Below are 21,275 nucleotides of genomic sequence, written 5' to 3'. Positions count from 1 at the left end.
TTCACAGCACCCGGCCACTGGACTGGACCCTGGTCTGTAACATCCCGGCCATGCTTCTGCAGCCCCGGGACATGACCCCAAGTCTCTGCAATAGAATCCAATCTTGAGGTCCCAAGTCCTCCCTGGGCAAGGAAAGGTGGTATTCGTGGGTCCCCACTCTTCCCCTTCTCTTGGCCTCACCATCCCCTGGAACCCATGCCTTCACCCCAACTGGAACGTGCCCCGCATGAAAAGCAAGACCGGCCCAGGCCCAGGTCCCCCTTCTCCAATGCTGCCTTCACTCTCCAGAGCCTCTTCTGTGGGCCGCACCCCATGAGATTAGGGAGAGGAGAGCACGAGGCTGCCAGAGCTGAGCCAGAGTGGCTGCTCTGATTGTCATCTCACAGGGCCCCTCCTGCCTCACCCTCAAGACAGCTGGGCAGTGCTGCTGAGCTATGGGTGTCTCTGAGCCTGACTTGCAGGGCTACAGGGGAGGCTGGGCCCTCACCCCATCGGGCCCTGTGCTATGCAGGAAGAGACATAGGGAAGGTTCTAGAAGGCTGTGGTGTAGCGAGCACCCCCAAGGGCACGGTCCTTACTCAGCGCTGCCACTGAGGCTGGCTCTGAAGTAACCCGGGCAGAAAGGGGCAGGGCTGCGGCGCTGTGTCAGGAGCCTCACTAGGAAACCAGGCGGAAGACGAGAACACGTAATCCTCAGGCGCGCCCCGCACCCCTCATGCCATAACGGGCACCCAGGAACCCTTCCCGGGTGTGACTCTGGGTCCCAGACTGGCCTGGCCATGGCAGGAACATCGCTAACCTAACTGTGACCTGAGCCCCTTCTGGGGCCCTCCCCGGTGTACCGCTGGTTGGCGCCTCTCCAAATCACCCTCTACGTACCCCCACCCCTGGCCCCCATGCCACTCCGACGCCCTCTCCCAGCACCCTCATGCCACTACGCTTACCACCTTTGCATCTGCAGCTCTGGGGTCCCTGCACCCCTCCAAGCAGGTCCTGCCTCATGCCTCAGCTCTGCCCTGCCTCTGGCCACGCCCTTCCACCGCCCCCTCTCCCACATCCTGGTCTTGGCTTTGGCCCCCTCTGGTGGAGGAGTCCTGGCTTCTTCTGGGATCCTCTGGCATTCGGTTGTCCACTCTCATTAAAAACAACTGCCAGAAAGGCCTGGCTGATGGCACAAGCCTGGGATCCCAGCACTGTGGGAGGCCGAGGCAGGAGGATCCTTATTTCAAGCCCAGCCTGGTTAGTTTAGCCACCCTGGAGTCCTTGTCTCACTGTGAAATATAAAGTTAGGGCTGGCAGGTGGCACCTCAGTGCAGAGGCCCCAGGTCCCATCTCAGCACCATTCTGAGAAACTGGCTACCACACTGAGAAGAAACCATTAACCTTACAGCTGAAACAAGCAGATGACTCTAACATAGCCAGGGGCATGTGTCACATATCCACAGATGAAGTGTGCCCAAATCCCACGGTGGTATTCCACCTGTTTAATCTGCTAAGTGTTGTCACCAGTGACCTGCTCATGGTACCCCCACCCCACCTTGCTTTGAACTCACCCCATCCCTCTCTTTCCAGCAGCCCTGGAATCCTCTTTGCTGGGTGTCTCTTTAGGGTGATTAAAAAACCCAGTGACTGCTGTGCAGAGCACCATCCAGCCCAAAGGCAGCTCCCAAAACAGGACTGTGTCCTCATTGGGCCTTAGTCACCGGATCTGGCACGCTGTGACTTCTGCTCCTCCCCAGGTTCACAATGACCAGGAAAGAGAGAGGGTTTGAATCCATGCAGGACATGGAGGGGGCCAGGACAGCACAGTCCCCCAGGAGAAAGGACCCCGAGCTGCTGCGGGAAGCAGCAGGTATGGTGGGAGGGGCGTGTAAGGTATTGTGAGGGGATTCATGGTGATTGGTTTTTTGCATTACACATTTTTAAATGTTTAAGCATTCACTGCTTTTCAGCTGCACCTCTTCCACCAGGGGGCTGATCTGAACCCTCCCTGTAAGAGGGAGCTCCTGCAGGCTGAGGGGACAGCACAGCTGAGTCAGGGTGCTGTGGCACTCGCTCAGAGCTGCTCTGTGCAAACGACTGGAGAAAATAAACAGGCAGCCCAGGAACAGAAGGAAAGTAAGTATGGAAACCGGAGAAATGGGGAAACTCACAGAGGTGCTCTACTTGTCTTTTAAACATAGTTGCAGAACTCGGATTAAGATGGGCAATTTCATGAAAAAATACAACTCTTCCAGCTGATTCAGTAGGCAGAGAAAATCTAAACGACTCATTTCCATAGGGAGCACAGGGAGGGCCCAGGGACTCAGCTCAGCAGCACAGGGCCTGCCTGGCAAGTGGGAGCTGTCAGTTCCATCCCTGTACCCTCTCCCCTAAAAGAAGGGAAACAGGGAAAGTCGTCAAGGCACTGCCGCCTGAGCACACGAGGACCTGGGTTTCTCAGAGAAATTCTGCCAGGGTTTTAGAGCAGACAACACCCTATGCAGAGCCAGTGCTGCGCACTCTGGATCTAGCCACCTCTGAAAAAGCCCCTTCTCTGGCTGCCTGAGGCTTGAGGGGACTTCTAGACACAAGCCACAACCACCAAGGTGCAGACAGCTTTTGACTGCCATTAAGGATCAAAGTAAATGGGCGCTGTGCTGAAGGCTTGTGATCCCAGCATTTGGGAGGCTGAGGGTGGAGGGTCGTTGCATTTGTGACCAGCCAGGGCTGCACAGTGAGCTCAAAGCCAGACTGAATTGCAGAGCAAGACCTCGACTCAAAAAGCAAAACAAAAAACAAGCAAACAAAAACAACAGCAAAAGGATATGCTTCTGCCCCTTAGGATAATTCCAAATCAGAAAACTGTCATTGTGTCTCCCTAAGTTAAAGTGTATGTGACCTCAATAAAAATTCCAATGCCTTTTTGCAGGGAGGTCTGTAATACCTGCATAAAAAACAATACTGCCATTGTGAAAACTTTGAAAAAACAGCCATGTGGATGAGGTAACCACGTGGGTATGAATTTTCCGGGCCTGAAACACTGCGGTACTGATCACACAGCCCTAATGGGAGAAACACAAGTGTGGAAGGAGCCAGGTGCAGGAGTACATACCAGTATCCCTGCATGCTCGTGGGCTGAGGCAAGAGGACACCCAAGTTCAAGTCCAGACTGAGCAGCCTGACCGTTCAGTGAGAGCCTGCCTCAGAAAAACCAAAAAATAAAATATAAATTTAAAAATACAAATATTTACAGGCCGGGAGGTTCCTTATTGGGAAAGGTCCTCGTCTCAACCCCCAATGCCACGGAAAAAAGAGAGAGAAAAGAAGACAGAAGGAGAAAGAAGGGAGGGGAGATCCAAGGGAGGGAAGCCCCCACAGTGAAGACTGCCAAGGTGTGGTCTGAACCCCATAAAAGGTGAGCTGATGCTCGCACGCTCCTGACACACGGGGACCCACCTGACAGTGGGATGGCCCTGACCACCCTCCCTTCCGGTGGACTGCAGATCCCCATACTAAACATGAAACTACAGCTCCTTAGAAAAAGCTTGGACATTTCTCCCAAAACCTGGATCTGGGAAGGCCTTTTTATGAACTCAAATCCATTATTTTTGCCAAAAAGACAACCAAAGCAGAGCAAAATATCTCTAGCAGAATTCGAACAGATCTAACTGTGTATGCACCTCTCCATGGGGAAAGCAACAGAAAATAGACACATCACCAAAACAACCAGAGCCAAAAGACCTGACACACTGCAGAAAATGTCACCAATTTTTCACCAGCTCCCTGTGTTAAAAATGCAACCCTCACAGGTGAGGTGTGCTGTGCCTGGGGCATGGCCTGGAACTCCTGGGAAAGTTAGGTCAGCTCCTGGGCTTAGGAGCCCTGGCCTGCTGCACACTGGCGCCCCCTCCTGTCTGGAGAGGGGAAGCAGGGGAAGCCAAGGAACCCAGGGAGGCCCCACAGCTAGTGCCAGGCAACCTGAAGTCCCAGGCAGGTACCAGGCAGGCTAGGAGCCACCCTAGGTCTCTCCACAGCAAGCGTCACCTCCCGTGGGGCCTACTAGCTGGTGGTGATGGCCCAGGGACTCCGTGGACATTTAGAAGTGTGCCACTCTTTACCCACCTCCTCCTCCTGTGACAAACAGGATCAGGTTCGGGGAAAGCTGGATGCCACGGTCATTCTGGAGACAGGAAATGCCCAGGGCCGTAGAACTCACCGGGACCGTCCCATTGATGGGGTCCTGGGACTGTCACACCCTCTGCTGTCCCTGTCAAGCTGTTGCAGGACCATGTGGTTCTGTCACCACACGGAGGGCCCCTGGGGCTCCTCTCCCCTTGTTGGTGCCTCAGAGACCTGGGCAGGACACAGAAAATGCCTTGACTGTGTCCCCTTTTATGGAGGACCCCTTGGCTGTGGCTGTGTCACGCCCTGCCATCTGTCACCTGTAGTGGCTCAGGCTCCAGAGCACACGGGGGCCTTTGTGGCCTGCAGCTCCAAGGAAGTGCTGCCATGTCGATTGGCGGAGCTGTTAACCGAGCACTGGTGACCCTGCAGACACAGCCCCACTGTCCACTTGACCCCAGGTTCCCTCCTGGCCCACACCTTGCCTTGCCTTGTCTTCCCAGGCCAGCAGAGTAGGGGTGAGGCCAGGCACTGGGCATACCCTGCTCTGGGCACTTTCGTGACAGTGCCCAGAAGAGATGGGAAAACCAGCCTTGCTGTGAAAACCATGGGTACCAGCCAGAACACCTGTACCCCACACAGCCACCCACGGTGCCCAATGTCCATCCAGTGTATGTGCCTCAGTACTACCTGCCAGCTGTACCCCAGTCTACCCCGAGGGTTCCCACACACGCCCTGACACCCCTCCTCCACAGGCGGCCCAAGTCCTCGGGGACTTGCACCCCAAGTAAGTTCCTCTCGTGTCTATTTCCATCCTGGCCGGGGTGCTTGTCTCTGCGATCTCTAGCTGCTTTTGCTCCGAGCAGGAGCCGTGTTAGATTCTGCCAGGGTGGACTTTGAACAGGCAGGACAGGAGGTTGGAGAAGTCCCACTTCCCAGCTCTCCTGGTCCACCCGGACTTCTGGGGTTCCAGTGCCAAACATCCTCTGGCCAGAGGCTTGTCGGTAAAATGCCCTGACCTGGGTGCCTGGGCACTAGCAAGCTGGACTTCTGTCTGACAGGGTCCCCAGACAGACTGCCACACAGCTCTGTGTGAACCTCGCTCCCACCCGTTCTCTGAGCATCAGCTTTCTGTACTGCCAATTAGTCACACAAGCATGGACTGCCCCCAGGACAGGGTCCCCTGTGACCCGACGGTCCAGCTGGAGATTTCTGCTGTGCTAGACATGGCCAGCGGGATAGACCATGATGGAGAGTGAGGACAGAAGTCAGGAGACGGAGCCAAGCCAGTTTGTTTGTAGAAGGAGATGGTACAAAGCCACTCCAGCCAGAGGGTGCCCAGAGCTGGGTGACCCCTGAATAGGGGGCAGTGGCCCTGTTTCTGGGGGTCAGGACCCAGGGACCCCTCCCTCCAAGGGCACTGGCACCTGATTGGGTGGTCAGCTTGTTGCTAGGGGCTTGGGTTTTGTGGGCTAATAAGGAAACTTGGTGGGCGTGGCCACCTGCAGGAGGAGGAAGCAGGGTAGGAGAAGCACAGCCCAGGGCTCTGGGTCCTGGACCCTGCGGAAGTTTTCTCCTCTTCCTTTTTGGGAGACCCATGTCCCAGTGCCGACCCTACCCGTTCTCTTCCTATATCCCCACTGCAGGCTTTGCGGACCAGGGCTGAGCAGAGGCTGTATTCACCACGACGACCTCCCTTCCGGGGTAACACTGGGGCTCCCAGTGGACAGAGGACAGGCTGCCGACCCTCCTTAATGTGAGCTTAATGCTAACATAACCATGCCTATGTCAGCAGGGAAGTTTCCCCTTCTCTTCAGGGCTGGGATCTGCAGGCAATGGGGATCTGAGCCCAGCTCCCCAGCTTGCCAGACTTCCTGGGGGCGGGGTCCAGTTAATGGGGGAAACGCTGAAGCCAGGTGGAGCTCCAGGGTCATGGCAGGATGTGGCAGCAGTGCCAGGTGTGGCTTTGAGCTCCAAGCAGCTGGGCAGCTGTGCTCTGCCCAGCTCCTGGCCCCACTAACTCCAGAAGCTGATGTTCAAATCCCAGGCCGACACAGCACCTGGCCGGCCTGGGAGGGTCCGTCTCCCCCTTCTCCTGCCCTCTCCTCTGCCTCTGTCCCTTCTTCCTGGGATAACCTGGGACACCGGAGGCCGGATTCCCTGGGGGAGCCAGGCTGGGTATCTCCTCCCTGGGCAGCTGCCTTCTGACCCCAGACTCCCCCAGGGTTCCTGGCACTGTCCCCTCTGTCCATGGGACCTTGACAGTTTGGGATCACACCCTTGGCCAAAGCACCGTGTTTTGGTGGAGAAAATCTCTCCCAAATTATCTTATTCATAATCAAACTGTTTAATTCTCTGCCAGATTGATTTATTCTTAGCTCTGAGCTCAGTGTTATTGCCTTGAGGCCACAGGGCTTTAGCATGTGCCATTCACTGAGACTCCCAGGGGTGATGGGCTTACTCCATAGCGCCCTGCCCAACGTGGTGGCCGCTGCCCCCTGCAAACTGCAATTTACATCCTGTTGTCAACTTTACTTACCCATGATTAATGAAATAAGTAGCTGCCAGGGCCAGGTGTGGTGTGAGTCCTCTCTTCCTCCACAGCGCTGACAGAGGCAGTTTCTGCTGCCCGGGGTGCCCTGGCACCGTGACCACCGTGGAGACATCGGTCTTATGATATTGCTTTTGCTCGTAATTATCAAAACCAGGTAAGTTTGCTCCTCAGCCATTTTTTTGCCCAGATCATTGCCTGGGTTAAGAGCTTCTGTAGAGACCCAGGCACCGTTTAAAAGCTTAGCTTTTTCCAGTCAGGGAGGGTGGCTTCTGTTTTGCAAAACCTGTAAGTTTTGTGTCACAGAAGGAGGGAGCCCTCCCAAGCAATATTCTTAAAATTCAAATTACCTATTGTTTTGTAATATTGTGGATGCAAAGTGGGCCTTTGCACTGAGCTGCCTTCCTCAGCCCTTGGTTAAAAGTTTGTTTCTGTTTTGAGGCAGGCAGAGAGAGCCTTCCGGGGCTCTCACAGTCTGGGAAGTTTGTATTTGTAATCCCAAGGAAAGTTATTGGAATTCAAGTGAGTTAATTCCAAACTTCCACTTCCAGAGCAACCCACGGCATAAACAGAAGCACAGATATGTATCTAACATGGTGGGGAACCAAGGGGCCCCAGTCCAGCTAGGTTGATGGTTCACCGGAACAGAGGCCCCAGCCCATCACCAAACCCAGGTTTATTGATTCTCCACGAGGGGAGCGTGGCGGGAAGGACATGAGCGTTGTGAGCCGGGTGGGTGGGAGGCCCGAGGTCACCTCCGCACTAGGCAGAGAGGAGGACGGGTGCTGACCCATCTGCCTAAGGCAGGTGGAGCAGTATCTGATGCTTCCGGGTCGGAGATTCGGCTCTCACCTGTGACCCTTTATGTCCTGAAAAGTCACAGCCTCGTGTCTTGAGGCTACGTCCCAGCCCACAGCGAGGAGCTCCCTCTCACTGCCTCCCGCCCAGCTCATGCGGGTTTTGTGGGAGCTACAGTGTGGGGCAGCGCTGCGGCCCTGCTTCAAATAGCGCAGCACACTTTGGCCAGACCCTTTGCATTGCTAAAGCCACTGCAGGGATAAAAGGACAGTCCTAGCCAACTCTCTGCATATCAGCCATGGAGACAGGGCCAGGTCAGCCAAGAAGCAGGTCATCGTTCTTTGCTCAGGGAGGCCGTCTGTCCAGGGGGGCCTCCATGGGCAGTGACTTGCTAAGTCAGTAAGTTGCCTGGGCTGGGTTTGAACTTGTGATCTTCCTGCCTTAGCCTCCCGAATGCCAGGTCACTGGTGTGTGCCACCCTCTCCAGCCTCATACCCACACTGTTAAGCATACAGAGTCTTATTGCTTAATGAGGTTCGCAGACAGCCCCCAGCTTATGGGGTCTAGTGCACAGCACCCTACTTCACAGTGGTGTTGGGGAGCCCTGTCACAGTCAGCACTGTGCCCGGAAGCCAGCTTTCGTGAGGTGCTTTAAGCCACTGCGGGCTGAGCTGGCTTCCAGCATACACACAGTGGGTGGGCAGCTCAGGTGTGTGGCGCTCAGGGCTTCGATGTGTTTGGGTGGACTCGTGCTTTGTCCTGACCATGTTACAGTCCATCCGGGTCAGGGGGCTTGTAGATCAAAGCAGTGGGTGAAGTGGGCGTGGTGGCACATGCCTAGAATCCCAGCCCTCAGGAGGCTAAGGCAGGAGGATTGCCACGAGTTTAAGGCCAGCCTGGATTACACAGTGAGACCCTGTCTCAGAAAAACTGAACAAGCCAGAGAGAGAGCTCTGGGAAGAGTCCTCTCCGCAGGGCTGACCCGTGTCCTGCTCTCGCTTCTGCAGAGACGAGGCGGCTGCAGTTACTCCTCCTGGTCCTGGGCGCTGTCCTAGTGGCCTTGCTGCTGACTGGCGGCCTGCTGTGGAAGCTCCTCCGTGAGTGTTGTGAGCTGTGGGCTCTGCTCCCGTGGCTCCCCCTCCCTCTTGTCCCAGTGCCTGGTCACCTGTTCTCAGAGGGCCAGCATCTCAGCTCCATGAGCAGCTGACTGCAGCACCCCTGCACCTGAGCCCGGGCAGGTGGGGAGACACAGCATGGACGCCGGAGGTCCCGGGTAGTGGGGGCCATGCGAGCCTCTCCTTATCCACATGGTGGGGGTGGAGTCATCTCTTCCTGCTCCTGGGCCCCCAGTGTGGGTGATGGGGAGACCCTCCCCCAGCACCCTGGCTTCCTCCTCCTGATGAGAGGTCCCCCCTGTCCCCTGCTAGTGAGGAGAGGGTGCTCGGTGACCGGGGTGCAGTGCAGCAGCTCGGGGCCCTGCATCAGTGCCTCCCTCTGGTGCGACGGCGTGGAGCAGTGCCCCAACGGGGAGGACGAGAAGCAGTGCTGTGAGTAGCCGGCCTGGGTCCTTACTGGGACTGGGATGGGAGGGCCCCGGGTCAGTGTCATGGATGAGGGGAGCTGGACAGAGCCTGAGACCCTCGATCCCCACTCCTGCAGGGTTGGGACCAAAATGCACCAGGCATTCAGACCTCATGCATGGGTTATAGGAAAAGACACATTACCATGCACCCCAAAACACCCTGTGTGCTCCCTGGCTACTGCCCCATCGTTCTTGTCTTTTCTTACGGGGAATCAAACTCACAACCTCACAGTGGCCACTCCCATGTGCTTGCCTTTACTTTTCTTTTGGGTGGTGAGATCACACAAAGCCTCTCCCAGCCCTTCCCGATGTACCCAAGCCAGTCACCCCGCTCAGACAGGGTAGCTCTCCCAGACTCACCCTCTGCACTAAAAGGACTGTGCTCTGGGGCTCACCTCTCCCCACACCCACCTCAGCCTCTGGCTTTCTGCTTGACTGTGTCAAACCCCACATGTGCCTGAGAAGATGCGTGTGTACACACCTGGCATACTTCAGGTGACAGAAGTACACACTTTTTTAAGGCTGAGTAGTGTTCCATTGGGTGCATGCACTGTATCTTCCTGATCGATGAAGTGGACCCCATAGCATGGCTATTGAGAATTCCGCCTCGGTGACCCTGGGTGCAGATGTGTCTTGAACATACTGTTCATTTCTTTTGGTTAAAAACCCGAGAGCAAGATAGGTGGATGACACTGTAGATCTATGGTGAGTTGCCTCCACACTGTCCCCCATGCCCCAAATTTACCAACAGTGTCAAGGATCCCTCTTCTCCACACCCTGGCAGGCTGTGATCTTTCACCATGTTGCTTGCCGCCCTCCAAGCAGTGGGTGGGGCTGCTGTACCCTGCTTGGGTTTGTGCTTCTCTCTGGGGCCTTTTCTCTGTCCTGGCTGGGGCTGCGGGTGCCCTGAGCTCCTGCTCAGCTCCAGGAAGCTTCAGCATTGTGGGCGCCAGCTCAGCCTTTATCTCCAGAGCCAGCCCTGGGCAGCAGAGGCAAAGGGAGACACAGGCTCCTAGAGCCAGCCAGGAACCGGGGCCAGGAAGCCTCCTACCCCTTCCACACCACAGCAGTGGCTGAGTCTTCATTGTGGAAACACGTTTCATGGCAGCCACTTGAGAATCATCTCCATAGATATGTGCTTTCTATAGCAGTGTTAGAACATGGAGCAGGCAGGGCAGAGGCATCCCACGTCTGCTCCCGGCACCCAGCGGGACCCTTTGGAACTTTTATTAGTGTGTAGAAGTTTGTGGCCCTGGGTGTGTGTGTGTGTGTGTGTGTGTGTGCACATGTGTGTAACTTTTCCCTTCTTCCATTCCTTTCATCTCTCGGTCCCCTTCCCGTTTGCAAAACATCTAGCTCCCTGTTTCCTATCATTTATCTTGTATTTTGTTCTTTGATTCATTTAGACCTTGGATTTGACATGGAGGAGAAACCCTCATTATTTAAGGCAGGGCGTCTGATTTGTTCCTCTCCACGTTATGCCTCAAGGTGCATCCATTTTCCCACAGACGGCACATTCGTCCGTCCTCCTTTCTGGCAGGGCAGTGCCCCGCCATATGTGCATCCCTCCTTATCCATCCCTCCGCTGAGCAACCTCTAGGCCACTGCCATGACTGGAGCTGTGCACTACACACGAGTGTGCCTGGGGCCCTGTCCTCTCTGGAGAGATGCCCAGGAAGGGAACAGCTGGGGCATGGAGAGGGAACTTCTAGCTCTAGTTCTGAGGACTCCGCTGCTGAGCTTCCGTGGCCGTATGGGCGCCTTTCCACCGACAGCGTCAGGCAACTTTGGTGAGGCCTTGCATTCACTGCAAGGCTGTAGCCACTCGCAGTGCCTCTGTCCCTGCAGTCCCTACCTGCATGAGGACTCACTCTCTCCCCGATGCTCTGTGCTCACCTAGTGCCCCGCCTAGCAACCCAACCCGCCCCCATCCAGAGCCCTCACATGGTGGGCGGCCCGTTTATATCAGCCTCATTCAACACGGTGACTCGGGTTCAAGGCCCGGCACGGCTTTCCTGGCCGCAGGGCACCTTTCTTTGCAGTGTGGAACAATATCCACTGTCCGGCTATGTCGAGGTTTCTGTGTTCTTCTCTACTAACATGTGGCGGGTCCCAGGCGCCAGGTGGACTCACTCAGCACCACAGCGTCAGAGCACGGCCACCTGGTGTGGTCCTTCCCTGGGGACCAGCCAGAAGGTGCCACCACTGTCCCATGTGTTTACGGTTAGGCCCGCCCGCCTTCACCCCAACCCCAGAGCACTGCTCCCAGCTCCCTGCTTTTCCCTAGTGACACATGCCTGCTGCGTCCTGCTGCACCCTGGCATCGCTGGAAGGGAATCCAGGGTAACCAAGGACCCGGGCCCCCCCTCAGTTCCGAGGGATGTGATCTGTTCACCTGCCGTTGCTCTGCTGTCCCCTCAGACATCCTGCGCTGACCTCGGGCTTCCTGCTCTTGCCACCATGTCCTCAGAGCCGCTGCATGTGTCAGGGCTGCGAGCCTGTCTGGAGCCCAGGACTGTGTGTCTGGGATCCGCTCCTTTCCATTGGGGGGCAGCTGGACCTCTCCAGCCCAGGGTGCGGTGGAGGAGGCCCTGGGGACAATGCCTGTCTCCATTCATTTTTGTAGTGAGTGCAAAAGAATTTTAGGGGAACCATGTGGATCCCCTTGGATGTGACAAGAGCCAGCACCACCAGCCACCCCAGCACCTGGTATCTGCAGACAGTGTGGGCCCAGCGCCCCCAACACACACTCACATTAGAGCCTGGCTTCTCTTGCAGTTCGCCTCTACGGACCCAACTTCATCCTCCAGGCCTACTCCTTGGAGAGCAAGTCCTGGTACCCCGTGTGCCACGAAAACTGGAGCGAGAACTACGTGCCTGTGGCCTGCACAAACATGGGCTACAGGTGAGTGTGCCCTGGGTGGGCACCCAGCATAGGCATGACAGCCACTCCCGAGGGGCAGAGGGAGACCACGTCACTCTGTCTGTCCATGGAAGTACAGGCTGCAGCTGCCGGGGACAGGTGTCAGCTTCTGACAGCACTGCCCTCTCCTCCAGTCCACTGAAAGGTGCTCACCTGCCCTGCATCTTCCCGGTTGCTAGGCAACACCTTCCCAGTGCAGGAGACCCCAGAGCAGGGCATGAGTGTGAGCATGGGGCAGCCTTTGTTCCTTTTTGTGCCTGCGTGGGAGCCATTGAGAAGTTGGGAGTGGAAGAGACAATCCTTAGCTCCACGCAGCTAGCAAAAAAGAGGGTGGGGGCCCTGCAGAACCCTGCTGCCCTTCCCTCTGGGCTGCTATAGCAGAATGCCTGAGCCCAGGTCATTGTAAAGAAGGGGGGCTTATTCAGCTCAGCATTCTGGTGGCAGAGGTCCCGGGCTTGGGATGCACTGAGGGTGCCCCTCCCTCATGTCCTCTTGGAAAAAAGGGACACCTGCGGGAAGCTGCGGGCCGGGCTCAGGTTGGGGGAAAGGGCAGTGTCATTAGTGTCTCAGGCTGTCTCCTTGTGACTCCACATATCAGGAAATCTGGGTTCCTGATTTTAAAGGGGATTATCACCAATAAGAAGGCTGGCATCTTGCGTGGTGAAAGCCTTCAAAATGCTGTCCCCAGCCAGCAGGGAGGAGTCACACACCCATCACAGCTCAGGAAGCTGAGGGAAATTTATAACACCAGGGAGGATTTTAACAACCCACATATTTTATTAGGGTGCATGGATGTGATCAATGAAAATTTAAATTTCCCATTAATTTAATTTAAATTTAAATTTTAAAATGGTATTATAGTACAAGACACATTGCCATGAATGCCCCATAAAATCCCACACACCCCACTGGGACACACTCATCCCAGGGTTGTGGCCACTCTCTGCAGCTCTGGAGTCCCCCTTCCCAAGGGTCTTTATGATCAAAACTATGGTGCGTGCTGCTGCCCAGCGCCACCCGCCAGAGAGGCAGCTCGAAAAAACCACACACTGTGCCCTCGTCCGCCTTACACACCGGATCTGGTGCCCTGTGACTTCTGGCTCTGCCTCAGAGTCCAAATGACCATGACAGGGAGATGGTGTGAACCCATTTAGGACACCAAGGCAGCCAGGATAGAGCAGTTTAAGGCCCTCAGGAGAGAGGGCTCCAGAGCTGCTGCAGGAAATGGCCGGGACAATGGGATGAGTGTGCTCACAGTGAGGGAGTTCTGAGGGGACTCACGGTACTGTGTCCTAGGGGTGCAGTCACCGGACCTTTTGATCACACCCCACCCGAGTCCCTGCATCCCTAATCTTGTCCTTGTCCTCACCCTCATCGGATTAGAACAGAATCCCTGCAGGACTTTAACCTCCAGGCACGAGGTAACCAGACTGTGTAATAAGGTATCTTGTGATCTGAGCTCCCCTTTGGTTTCTTGATGCTAAGGTGACCCTTCCTGCTCCCAGTGTAAGGCTTCGGGCTTCCAGTGTGTCACAGCATCCATATGACAGCTATTGTACCCATTTCCCACTGTTTTAGGAACAGTTTTTATTCTACCCAAGGAGTAGTGGATGACAGCGGGGCAACCAGCTTTATGAAGCTCAACAGGAGTTCCAGCAGCACCAACTTCTATAAAAAGCTGACTCTCAGGTACCAGCTCCCTGCTCTTTCCTCAGCAGAATCTGGCAGGAGAACCTGGGTGCCAGGTTTGGAGCGTCTTCCTCTGGGCTGCAGTGCTGGGCCTGGGGTCACTTAGAACCCATCAAGGCCTGGCTGCACTCAGGGCTGAAGGTTTACTGCTGGTGAAGCTGAGGTCATTGTTGCTATGACCAAACGCCAGCGGCGGCCTCCTCAGTGACAAGGGACAGGTGTTTTGCCTTGTGGCTTTGGAGGTCCAAGTTTCCCAGGCTGCAGCGCTGGCTGTGCTCAGGGCCCCTCAGGCTCCTGCACAGCACGATGGGAGGGCTGTGTCCTTTGTGTGCTCTCCCTGTCCTTCCGGAGCCCCCGTGATTGGTGGTGGGGACTCCACTAACAAAGACTTTAAGGACCAAGTCCCACTCACGCCATAGCAGTGGAGCGCCAGGCACCACGTGGCTGTCTGGGGATCCTAGGTGGTTGTCTGAGGTTCCAGTTGGCTATCTGGGGTCCCAGGAAGCTGTCTGGGGCTCCTCACCAGGAACAGCTTTACTAGTCCACCTGAGACTTTGCAGGTCTCAGCTCCAAAAGTCCCCTTCCTAGGGGACATCCAGATAGCTGGACTTCCTGAGTGCTTTGGCCCTGACCCACGCTGAAGTGGGGATAACCTCCTGGACCTGGGACCCAAACGTCCCGTTCAGCATGGCAAACATTTCCTACACCTTGAAGCTGGCTTGTGATCCTGAGCAGGTCCCCATGTGCCCCGCAGAAGGAGTGCACAGAAGCTCAGGGGGACCTGACTGAGAGACGGCTAGGAGGGAAGAAGGACTGGGCCATCTAGTTTGTGTCCTGTGTGTGTTTTGGGCAGCTGTGGGCTGTCAGTGCACTCAGGGTGGCCTGGGTGGGGAGGTACCCAGTGTTCATTTCTTTGGAGTAGGCAGGGGTCGGGCTGGTATCCTTGGCAGGAGTCCAGGTAACCCTCGGGGTGGCATCAACTTTGCAGGGAAGAGAGAAGGTCCTGCTCTAGAATGTGATGTCCCCCCCTGGTGGCAGGATTGGGCTCCAGGGGAGGCTCAGAGCCACCCTTGCGTGCTTGAGGCTCTGCCTGCTCCTGGCCTGGCTCCTCTGCAAACCCCTGGCTCCCACCTACTGGTGGCTGCATGGCAGTGTCCCTGTCACCTGGGGAAAGGTCACCTTTCAGAATCTTGTGCTTTCTTCTGCTCCGACTGCCCAAGCCAAGGGTGCCACATCTGCAGTGGACAGGGAAACTCATGCGGGCATCTCAGGAGGGGCCCCGGGGAACCCCTGGGCACATCCATAAGTGGAAGCTCTGTGGCCCCCTGCACTGACCATGTGTCCTTAGGAGGGGTTGAAATGGAGCCAGGCCAGAGCTTCAGGCTGTACCTAGGCCCAGTTACCAAGGGAGGTCAAGGGGCCACGAGAGGCCGCTGCAGGGAGCCCAGGCAGGTTCTGCAGACAAGCATTGGTGGGCTGGGCGCCCCCTGTGGGAATCCTTTGTGGCTGGAAGTGTTTCAGACTTTTCAGACTTGGAATATTGATATGAACATAACGGGGGGTCCAGGTCCAAACAGGAAGGCCACATCCACACATGTCCCCTGCACCTTAGGCACATGACCCATGGGCAACTAACTGCACACTCTCAGTGCGCCTGCAGTCCGCCTGCACTGCCTCTGCCGGGGAGGAACTTCCCGCTCCTGAGGGCTGGGAGGAGCCTGGATGTTAGGAGCTGGGTGCAGGGTCCCGCTTTGCAGGCTGGGGGGGTTCAGCCTGAGGACTCTTACCCCACCTCCTTTGACCAGGGGGAACAGGTTCAGAGAAACTAAGCAGCTCGTCCCAGGTCGCACAGTGGGGACCTGAGCCCTGCACTTCCACTCTGTGTCCTGTGCAGATTTTGCCACTATGCTAGGGTCTTCAGTAAAGGGAGCCTTGTGTCCTGGGGAGGCAGGGGAGGGGACGTGTGTCCTTGTCTGCCGTGCACCGCGGTGACCTGGGCTCTGTTTTTTAGTGATGCCTGCTCTTCCCGAAGCGTGGTCTCCCTGCGCTGTGTAGGTGAGTCTGTACCCATGCTGCCTACTTCTGGTTTTTTGTTTTTAGTTTTTTTGTTTTTTGAGACAAGGTCTCACCATGCAGTCCAGGCTGGCCTTGAACCCATGGCAATTCTCCTGCCTTAGCCTCCTGAGAGTGCTGGTCTGACAGGCTTGCCCGCCCACGCCCAGCTTCCCTCCTTACATTTGTACCTGGGAGCAGCTCCATCCCTTGAGAAGCAACTCTGGGCATCTGGAGGTGGGGCTGTGCCCGAGTCTTGCACAAGGCAGTAGCTGACGAGGAAGTCAGCATTGTGAACCTGCTGGGGGCTCCCCAATGGCTCTCACTCTGGGTCCCTGCACCCCAATCCCCTTGTCTTATGGCACGGCTTGGGTCCCTGGAGGTGCTCTCCCGTACCTTGGCTTCCTAAATGTCCTCCTCGGCCACTAGGCCACCTACCTTGGGCTCTCTGGTCACCATCACAGGGGCACCATGAGGTTCTCCTTTCCTTTGGAGAGTGGTCCTGGACTGCCCAGAGTGGGGGCTCCAGGTCCACTGCACCCCACTCCCACCTTGCCCTCTCCAGCCCCACACACCTGCCCACTCTTCCCCCTGAACTGTCCACACCTCCGAGGCATAATTGGCTCCAGTGGCTGAAGGGAAGGCTCTGCCATCTAGGGGAAGCCTGAGACAGGGGCATCTGAGTCTCAGGAGGAGGCAGAGCATGTCCCCGTGAGACCCCTTCCCACTCACCACGTGGTGGCCCTGTGCTTGTCCTCAGAGTGTGGGGCCCACCCTACAGCCACCCACAACAGGATCGTGGGTGGCACAGCTGCCACACAGGGCCAGTGGCCGTGGCAGGTCAGCCTGCACTTCCAGGGCGTCCACCTGTGCGGAGGCTCCATCATCACACCCAGGTGGATCCTGACAGCGGCCCACTGCGTAGCAACGATGTAAGTCCTCAGGCCGTGTCACCTCAGGCAGTTCCCTGAGTATCTCCCAGGGCTGCTTGAGGCAAAGGAGGCCACCTTGCTCACCCCCAGAGTCTCCTCCATGCCTCCCTTCACACCCAGAACTAGGGTTCTCCTAAAACTCCTAAAACTCCCTGGTCAAGGCCACAGCTTGTGCCTTGGAGCCATTTTTAGGCACCTGCTATGTGCAGGGAAACTCTCCAGCGTAGCAAGGTCGGTGAGATCCAGTCCCCCAGGGTTTGAAGCCTTAGCTGGGGTTCAGTCCTGCTGTGGCTGATACTGCAGACAGGAGGAGGCCAGGGTCCCCCACAAGGGACCCAGGATCACAGAGGGCCAGGCTTGGGAGGGGTAGAGGCTGGTGGGAGGGGCCAGGTCAAACCCTGCTTTCCCCTGCTCTGCGTTTTGTGGAGTCCTGGACTTCACTCTGGTGTGTGTGGCTTTCAGGGACCTCAGGAGGATGCCCTCCGTGATCCTCAGGCCCCTGTGCTGTCCCCACCTGTCCAGACACCTCAGAAACGCGCAGAACTGGATGGTGTTTGCGGGCATCCTGCGGCAGTCCTTGATGATCCACAAAGAAGGCATCCCTGTGGAGAAAGTGATCCCGCACCCCAGTTACAACAGCAAAACCAAGAACAACGACATCGCTCTGTTGAAGCTGCAGACACCGCTGGCTTTCAATGGTGTGTGGGGCTGGGGTGGCCAGAAGGTCTTGAGAGGCAGGTGGTGGCAGGGACATGCGTCCTGTGCACCGTGGAGTATCAGTGCAGTGGCCTCAGGGGAGGCTGACACCAGAGCCTCTGGCCACAGTGACGGAGACCTCGGGAGGAGCATGACTTAGGTACAGCTGGGTCCTCCCAGGTCCGCTAGCTCAGCCACATTCCCGACTCTGCAGGTGCAGGGGCGTAGCGGGCAGTGGTGCTCCTGGGTCTGACATGGGGGGTCTCCAGAGGTTACCAGCCTTCCTGGGGGCCTTCATTAATTTCTGGCTTTATCTTTCCACCTGAGTTCTGCCAGGCAAAGCACTTAAAAGTCATAACTCAAAGAAACACGAGTTCCCTACCTTTCCTTCTCTCTTTCTCCCATCTTGAGCACTTCCAGGCAAGCGCTGGACACAGGGCAGCGTTCCCAGCCCTGTTTATATTTTACTTTACGACACTCTCACTAAGTGCTCAGGCTGGGCTCAAACTCCCAATCCTCAGTGTCCCAAGTAGCTGGGATTACAGATGTGCATCACCACCCGTCCCATATTCATGCTGTAATCGGCTTCAGGACCACTGTCCGGATCCCCTTGGTCCTGGGGTCCCTCGCCCCATGCTGTGGAAGCCGCTGGCCTCTGCTTCTGCTCACGGTAGCACAGCTCTGGGGAGCTTCTTGCCTGCAGGGAGGGGGCAGGTGGGAGCACAGGGAGCTGGATACCAGGCCTGTGGTGAGGGGCCGCTTGCCCTGGCCTTTACTGACCAGGATTTCCTTCCTGGAGATAGACAGTGTGAAGCCCGTGTGCCTGCCCAACCCCGGCCTGGGTCTGGACCCTAATCAGCAGAGCTGGATTTCTGGCTGGGGGGCCACCTACTTTAGAGGTGAGGCTCCGGGGCACAGGCGGCTGTGGGCACACAGAAGGTGGCCCAAGGCTGGGTGTGGGAGGTCCTGGTTTCAATCCAGGTGGTGCGACTCAGTGGTGGATGGCTCTGGGCAGTGGCCCAAACTATGCCTCAGTTTCCCCCATCTGCTTAATGGAGCAATCCCCAGCCACCCTCCTAGACACATCAGGAGAGCACTTGGCTTTAGGGTGGGAGGAAAGGGCCTAGAGTATCCTTGATTCTGGTGACAGCCACTAGCCTGTGCCTGTCCCTAGGGAAGACCTCAGAAGAGCTGAACTCTGCCTCGGTGCCCCTCATCGAAAACTCCAGGTGCAACAGCAAGTTACTGTACCACAACCTGATCACACCTGAAATGATCTGCGCGGGCTTCCTGCAGGGCAGGGTGGACGCCTGCCAGGTGACTGCTGCCGGGTCCAGGCCCTGCAGGGATGGGTGTGGGGGTCCCTGGAGACCCGGGCACCTCCCAGAGAGCTGGAAGCCTCAGTAGAAGCATTCCATGGGGAAGCTTCCGCTCCATAAAAGCCCAATCCGCTGGGCTACGTGGGACCCAGTGGCCCTGGACAGGTGTTGGTAAGATTCACCAGGGTCCCAGCCACCAGGGCTGCAACTTGACTCTCTTTCTCCACAGGGTGACAGCGGTGGACCGCTGGTCACAGACAAGAATGGCATCTGGTGGCTGATTGGAGACACAAGCTGGGGGTACGGCTGTGCTGATACATTCAGACCCGGGGTATACGCAAACGTGACAGTGTTCATGGACTGGCTCTCCCGGCAGATGCGGGTAACGCTGCTCCCTCTCCCTGCACTTCTGTGTACATCGAGCTCCTAATGGAGCCCTGGGCCACCCAGCCTGCAGACCCCAAACCACGGGACCCCATCCCTGTGCCCCATCCCTCCCTGCCCCGTCACCTCTGAGAAGCTATCACTATGGGCAACAGAAGGTGCTTGGCCCCGGGGAAGCAGGTGCCAGGTGTGTCCTTTGTGCCTACCTGGCAGGTGGCTCTGGAGGCAGCCATGGGGAGAGGCCTGGCCATCAGTGGAAAGCAGCCAAGCTGCATGGATCCTTGATGACCCCATGGCCACTTCTGCAGCCCCTGAGCTCCACACAGGAGAATGAGTTGTCCCTGAGTGCTACAGAGCTTGCTGACCCAGCCCTGAGGCCCCCACATCACACCAGGAGAAGCAGCTTTCTGCCGCTGTGTCCTGACACGCACCCCATTTCTTGGTCCTTTTGAACAGGTGAACAGCTAATCCTGGGGCTCCACCATAACATCCAGCCGGGAACCCAGCTGCAGGCATGGGGCTGGGGGACTGACTTAACTCCTGGCAGCTGCCCCTTCTCTCTCAGTAAACACTGATGGCTGACCGCACTGTCCCTGTGTTATGCAGGCTGTGGTACCCTCTGCAGCCTGTAGCCATTGATCCTTACTCGTAAGTGGGGACCAGGCCTCAGGTGCAGGCCAGGGCCAAGGACAGAGGAGGGGTGGTGCTGCCCCCTGAGTGCTCCTCCCAAACTTGTTCTGTGAGGGCCTGGATGGTGGTCTCTCAGTGACCAGATGGCCCGAGGAGGGAGGAGACAGGCCAGGAAGGTGCTTGGGCCACAGAAGGTCACCTCAAGGGACAGCCAACTGGGAGGCCTGTGGCCTGGCCCTCCGTGACCAGTCTGGTTTGCTAATTTATTTTTTCATGCTCCTGGGGCCTTTGCACTGAGCTACATCCCCAGCCCTTTTTAAAAATTTGTATTTTGAGACAAGATCTTGCTAAGTTGTCCAGCGTGGACCTGCAACTGAGATCCTCCTACGTCAGCCTCCCAGCTTGCTGGGATCCCAGGCACCCACCATTGTGGCTGGCCTGGTCTGGTTATTTGTTTTGTGGGTTTGTTCGCTGCTCTGAGTGGTGACACTGGCTGGAAATGAGCCACAAATGAAAGGCCCAGCCCCTCATGGGTGCCTTGGGAGGATGGCGGAAACCATTCACTCCCAGGCTGAGACAGGAAGTGAAGGCAAAAGCAGGCCCGTGCCCTGTGTCTGCTGCAAGGCTTGGAGGGGCTCCCCTTGGGGATACTCAGCATGGCCCCAGGCCACCTCGCCAACACCCTGTAGCCCCAGCTCTTCTAGGCAAGGGGCAGGACCAGGCTACTTGAGGAGCTTGTGGCCCTCTGGTATGTCGAGACAGGGTCCATGGTGAGCATGGGCTCCCGATGCCCTGGGACCTCGTCAGCTCCTCCTCTCGCTACCTCAATACCTGGAGCGCTGCTCAGTGGTGCCCTCCGGGGAGGGCAGCAGCCTCTCTTTCTGAAGTTGCCCCTGTGGGCTCCACTCGAGACTGTCAGCTCCACTGTGACCTGAAGCTCTGCATGAGGCAGAGAAGACAGAGCACAGGAAGCTGCTTCGTGGGTCCCTCCAGCCCCAGGCTCCCAGGAAACCAGGGGCCACGCTGGCATCGCTGTCTGTGCCCATGAGCCCTGGACCATGGGCGCAGCTCTGCACACGGGCTCTGGGGGTAACACAGGGACTGTGCCTTGGGGATGGGGTGCTCCTTCCAGGCTGGCCTCTGTGGGAGCAGCACCCCGGCCCTCCTGAGATGCAGCCACCCAAGACACTGCCAACCTGTGGGACAGAAGCTTGTCCCCTGCTTGTGACTGCTCTGAGATTCACTTGTGAAGTATTTGTGCAAATAAAATCTCTAATTTTTCCAGTACCTATCCAGTCTCTGGCTGTACATAGTGTGTGGAGCCGGGCTGTGTCTCATTGTCTGGGGGTGACCCAGGGTATTTGCCTGATCCCACACTCTGTCCTGTAGCCCAGGACCCCTGTGTTTCCCTGTCCAATGTCCCTGAGACCCACCCTGTCCCCTCTCCCTGGGCCCCCAGTTCTCAGCCCTGCCAGGTTGGTCAATGCAGCCAGATGCCCTCAATCCGTGTCCATCCTCATGCACTGTCCAGTCGATGGCAGGTAGAAAGCGTGGCTGCATTTCCCTGGTGAGGACAGAAGCCACTCTTCCCAGCACACCCCAGGCCATGACAGGG

At 57.0% G+C, this 21,275-nt stretch overlaps 1 protein-coding gene across 1 annotated transcript; it reads left to right on the top strand.

Moving 5' to 3' along the window:
* Positions 1–5,630: 5,630 nt before the first annotated feature.
* On the top strand, positions 5,631–20,951 carry LOC100731531 (transmembrane protease serine 2-like). Its single transcript, XM_063224576.1, has 13 exons — positions 5,631–5,860; positions 6,709–6,812; positions 8,461–8,550; positions 8,881–9,000; positions 11,814–11,940; positions 13,537–13,647; positions 15,659–15,702; positions 16,460–16,631; positions 17,154–17,329; positions 18,131–18,226; positions 18,502–18,644; positions 18,876–19,028; positions 19,487–20,951. Exons 5-13 carry the CDS (start codon positions 11,930–11,932, stop codon positions 19,496–19,498), a joined length of 918 nt encoding a protein of 305 aa, XP_063080646.1. The 5' UTR covers positions 5,631–5,860; positions 6,709–6,812; positions 8,461–8,550; positions 8,881–9,000; positions 11,814–11,929; the 3' UTR covers positions 19,499–20,951.
* The last annotated feature ends 324 nt before the right edge of the window (positions 20,952–21,275 follow it).

The sequence above is a fragment of the Cavia porcellus genome, unplaced genomic scaffold, assembly GCF_034190915.1.
Source record: "Cavia porcellus strain 051 isolate PalLab524CR breed Dunkin Hartley unplaced genomic scaffold, mCavPor4.1 scaffold_15, whole genome shotgun sequence".
NCBI classification, from domain to species: domain Eukaryota; kingdom Metazoa; phylum Chordata; class Mammalia; order Rodentia; family Caviidae; genus Cavia; species Cavia porcellus.
Note: the sequence above shows the minus strand (reverse complement) of the source record. Positions and strands in the feature narration are given on the sequence as shown.

Bases quoted from the DNA above. Each gene is read 5' to 3' on its own strand.
- LOC100731531 (XM_063224576.1), top strand. The intron at 17,330-18,130 runs GTGTGTGGGGCT...TCCTGGAGATAG, and splicing joins GACACCGCTGGCTTTCAATG to ACAGTGTGAAGCCCGTGTGC. The intron at 18,227-18,501 runs GTGAGGCTCCGG...GCCTGTCCCTAG, and splicing joins GGGGGCCACCTACTTTAGAG to GGAAGACCTCAGAAGAGCTG.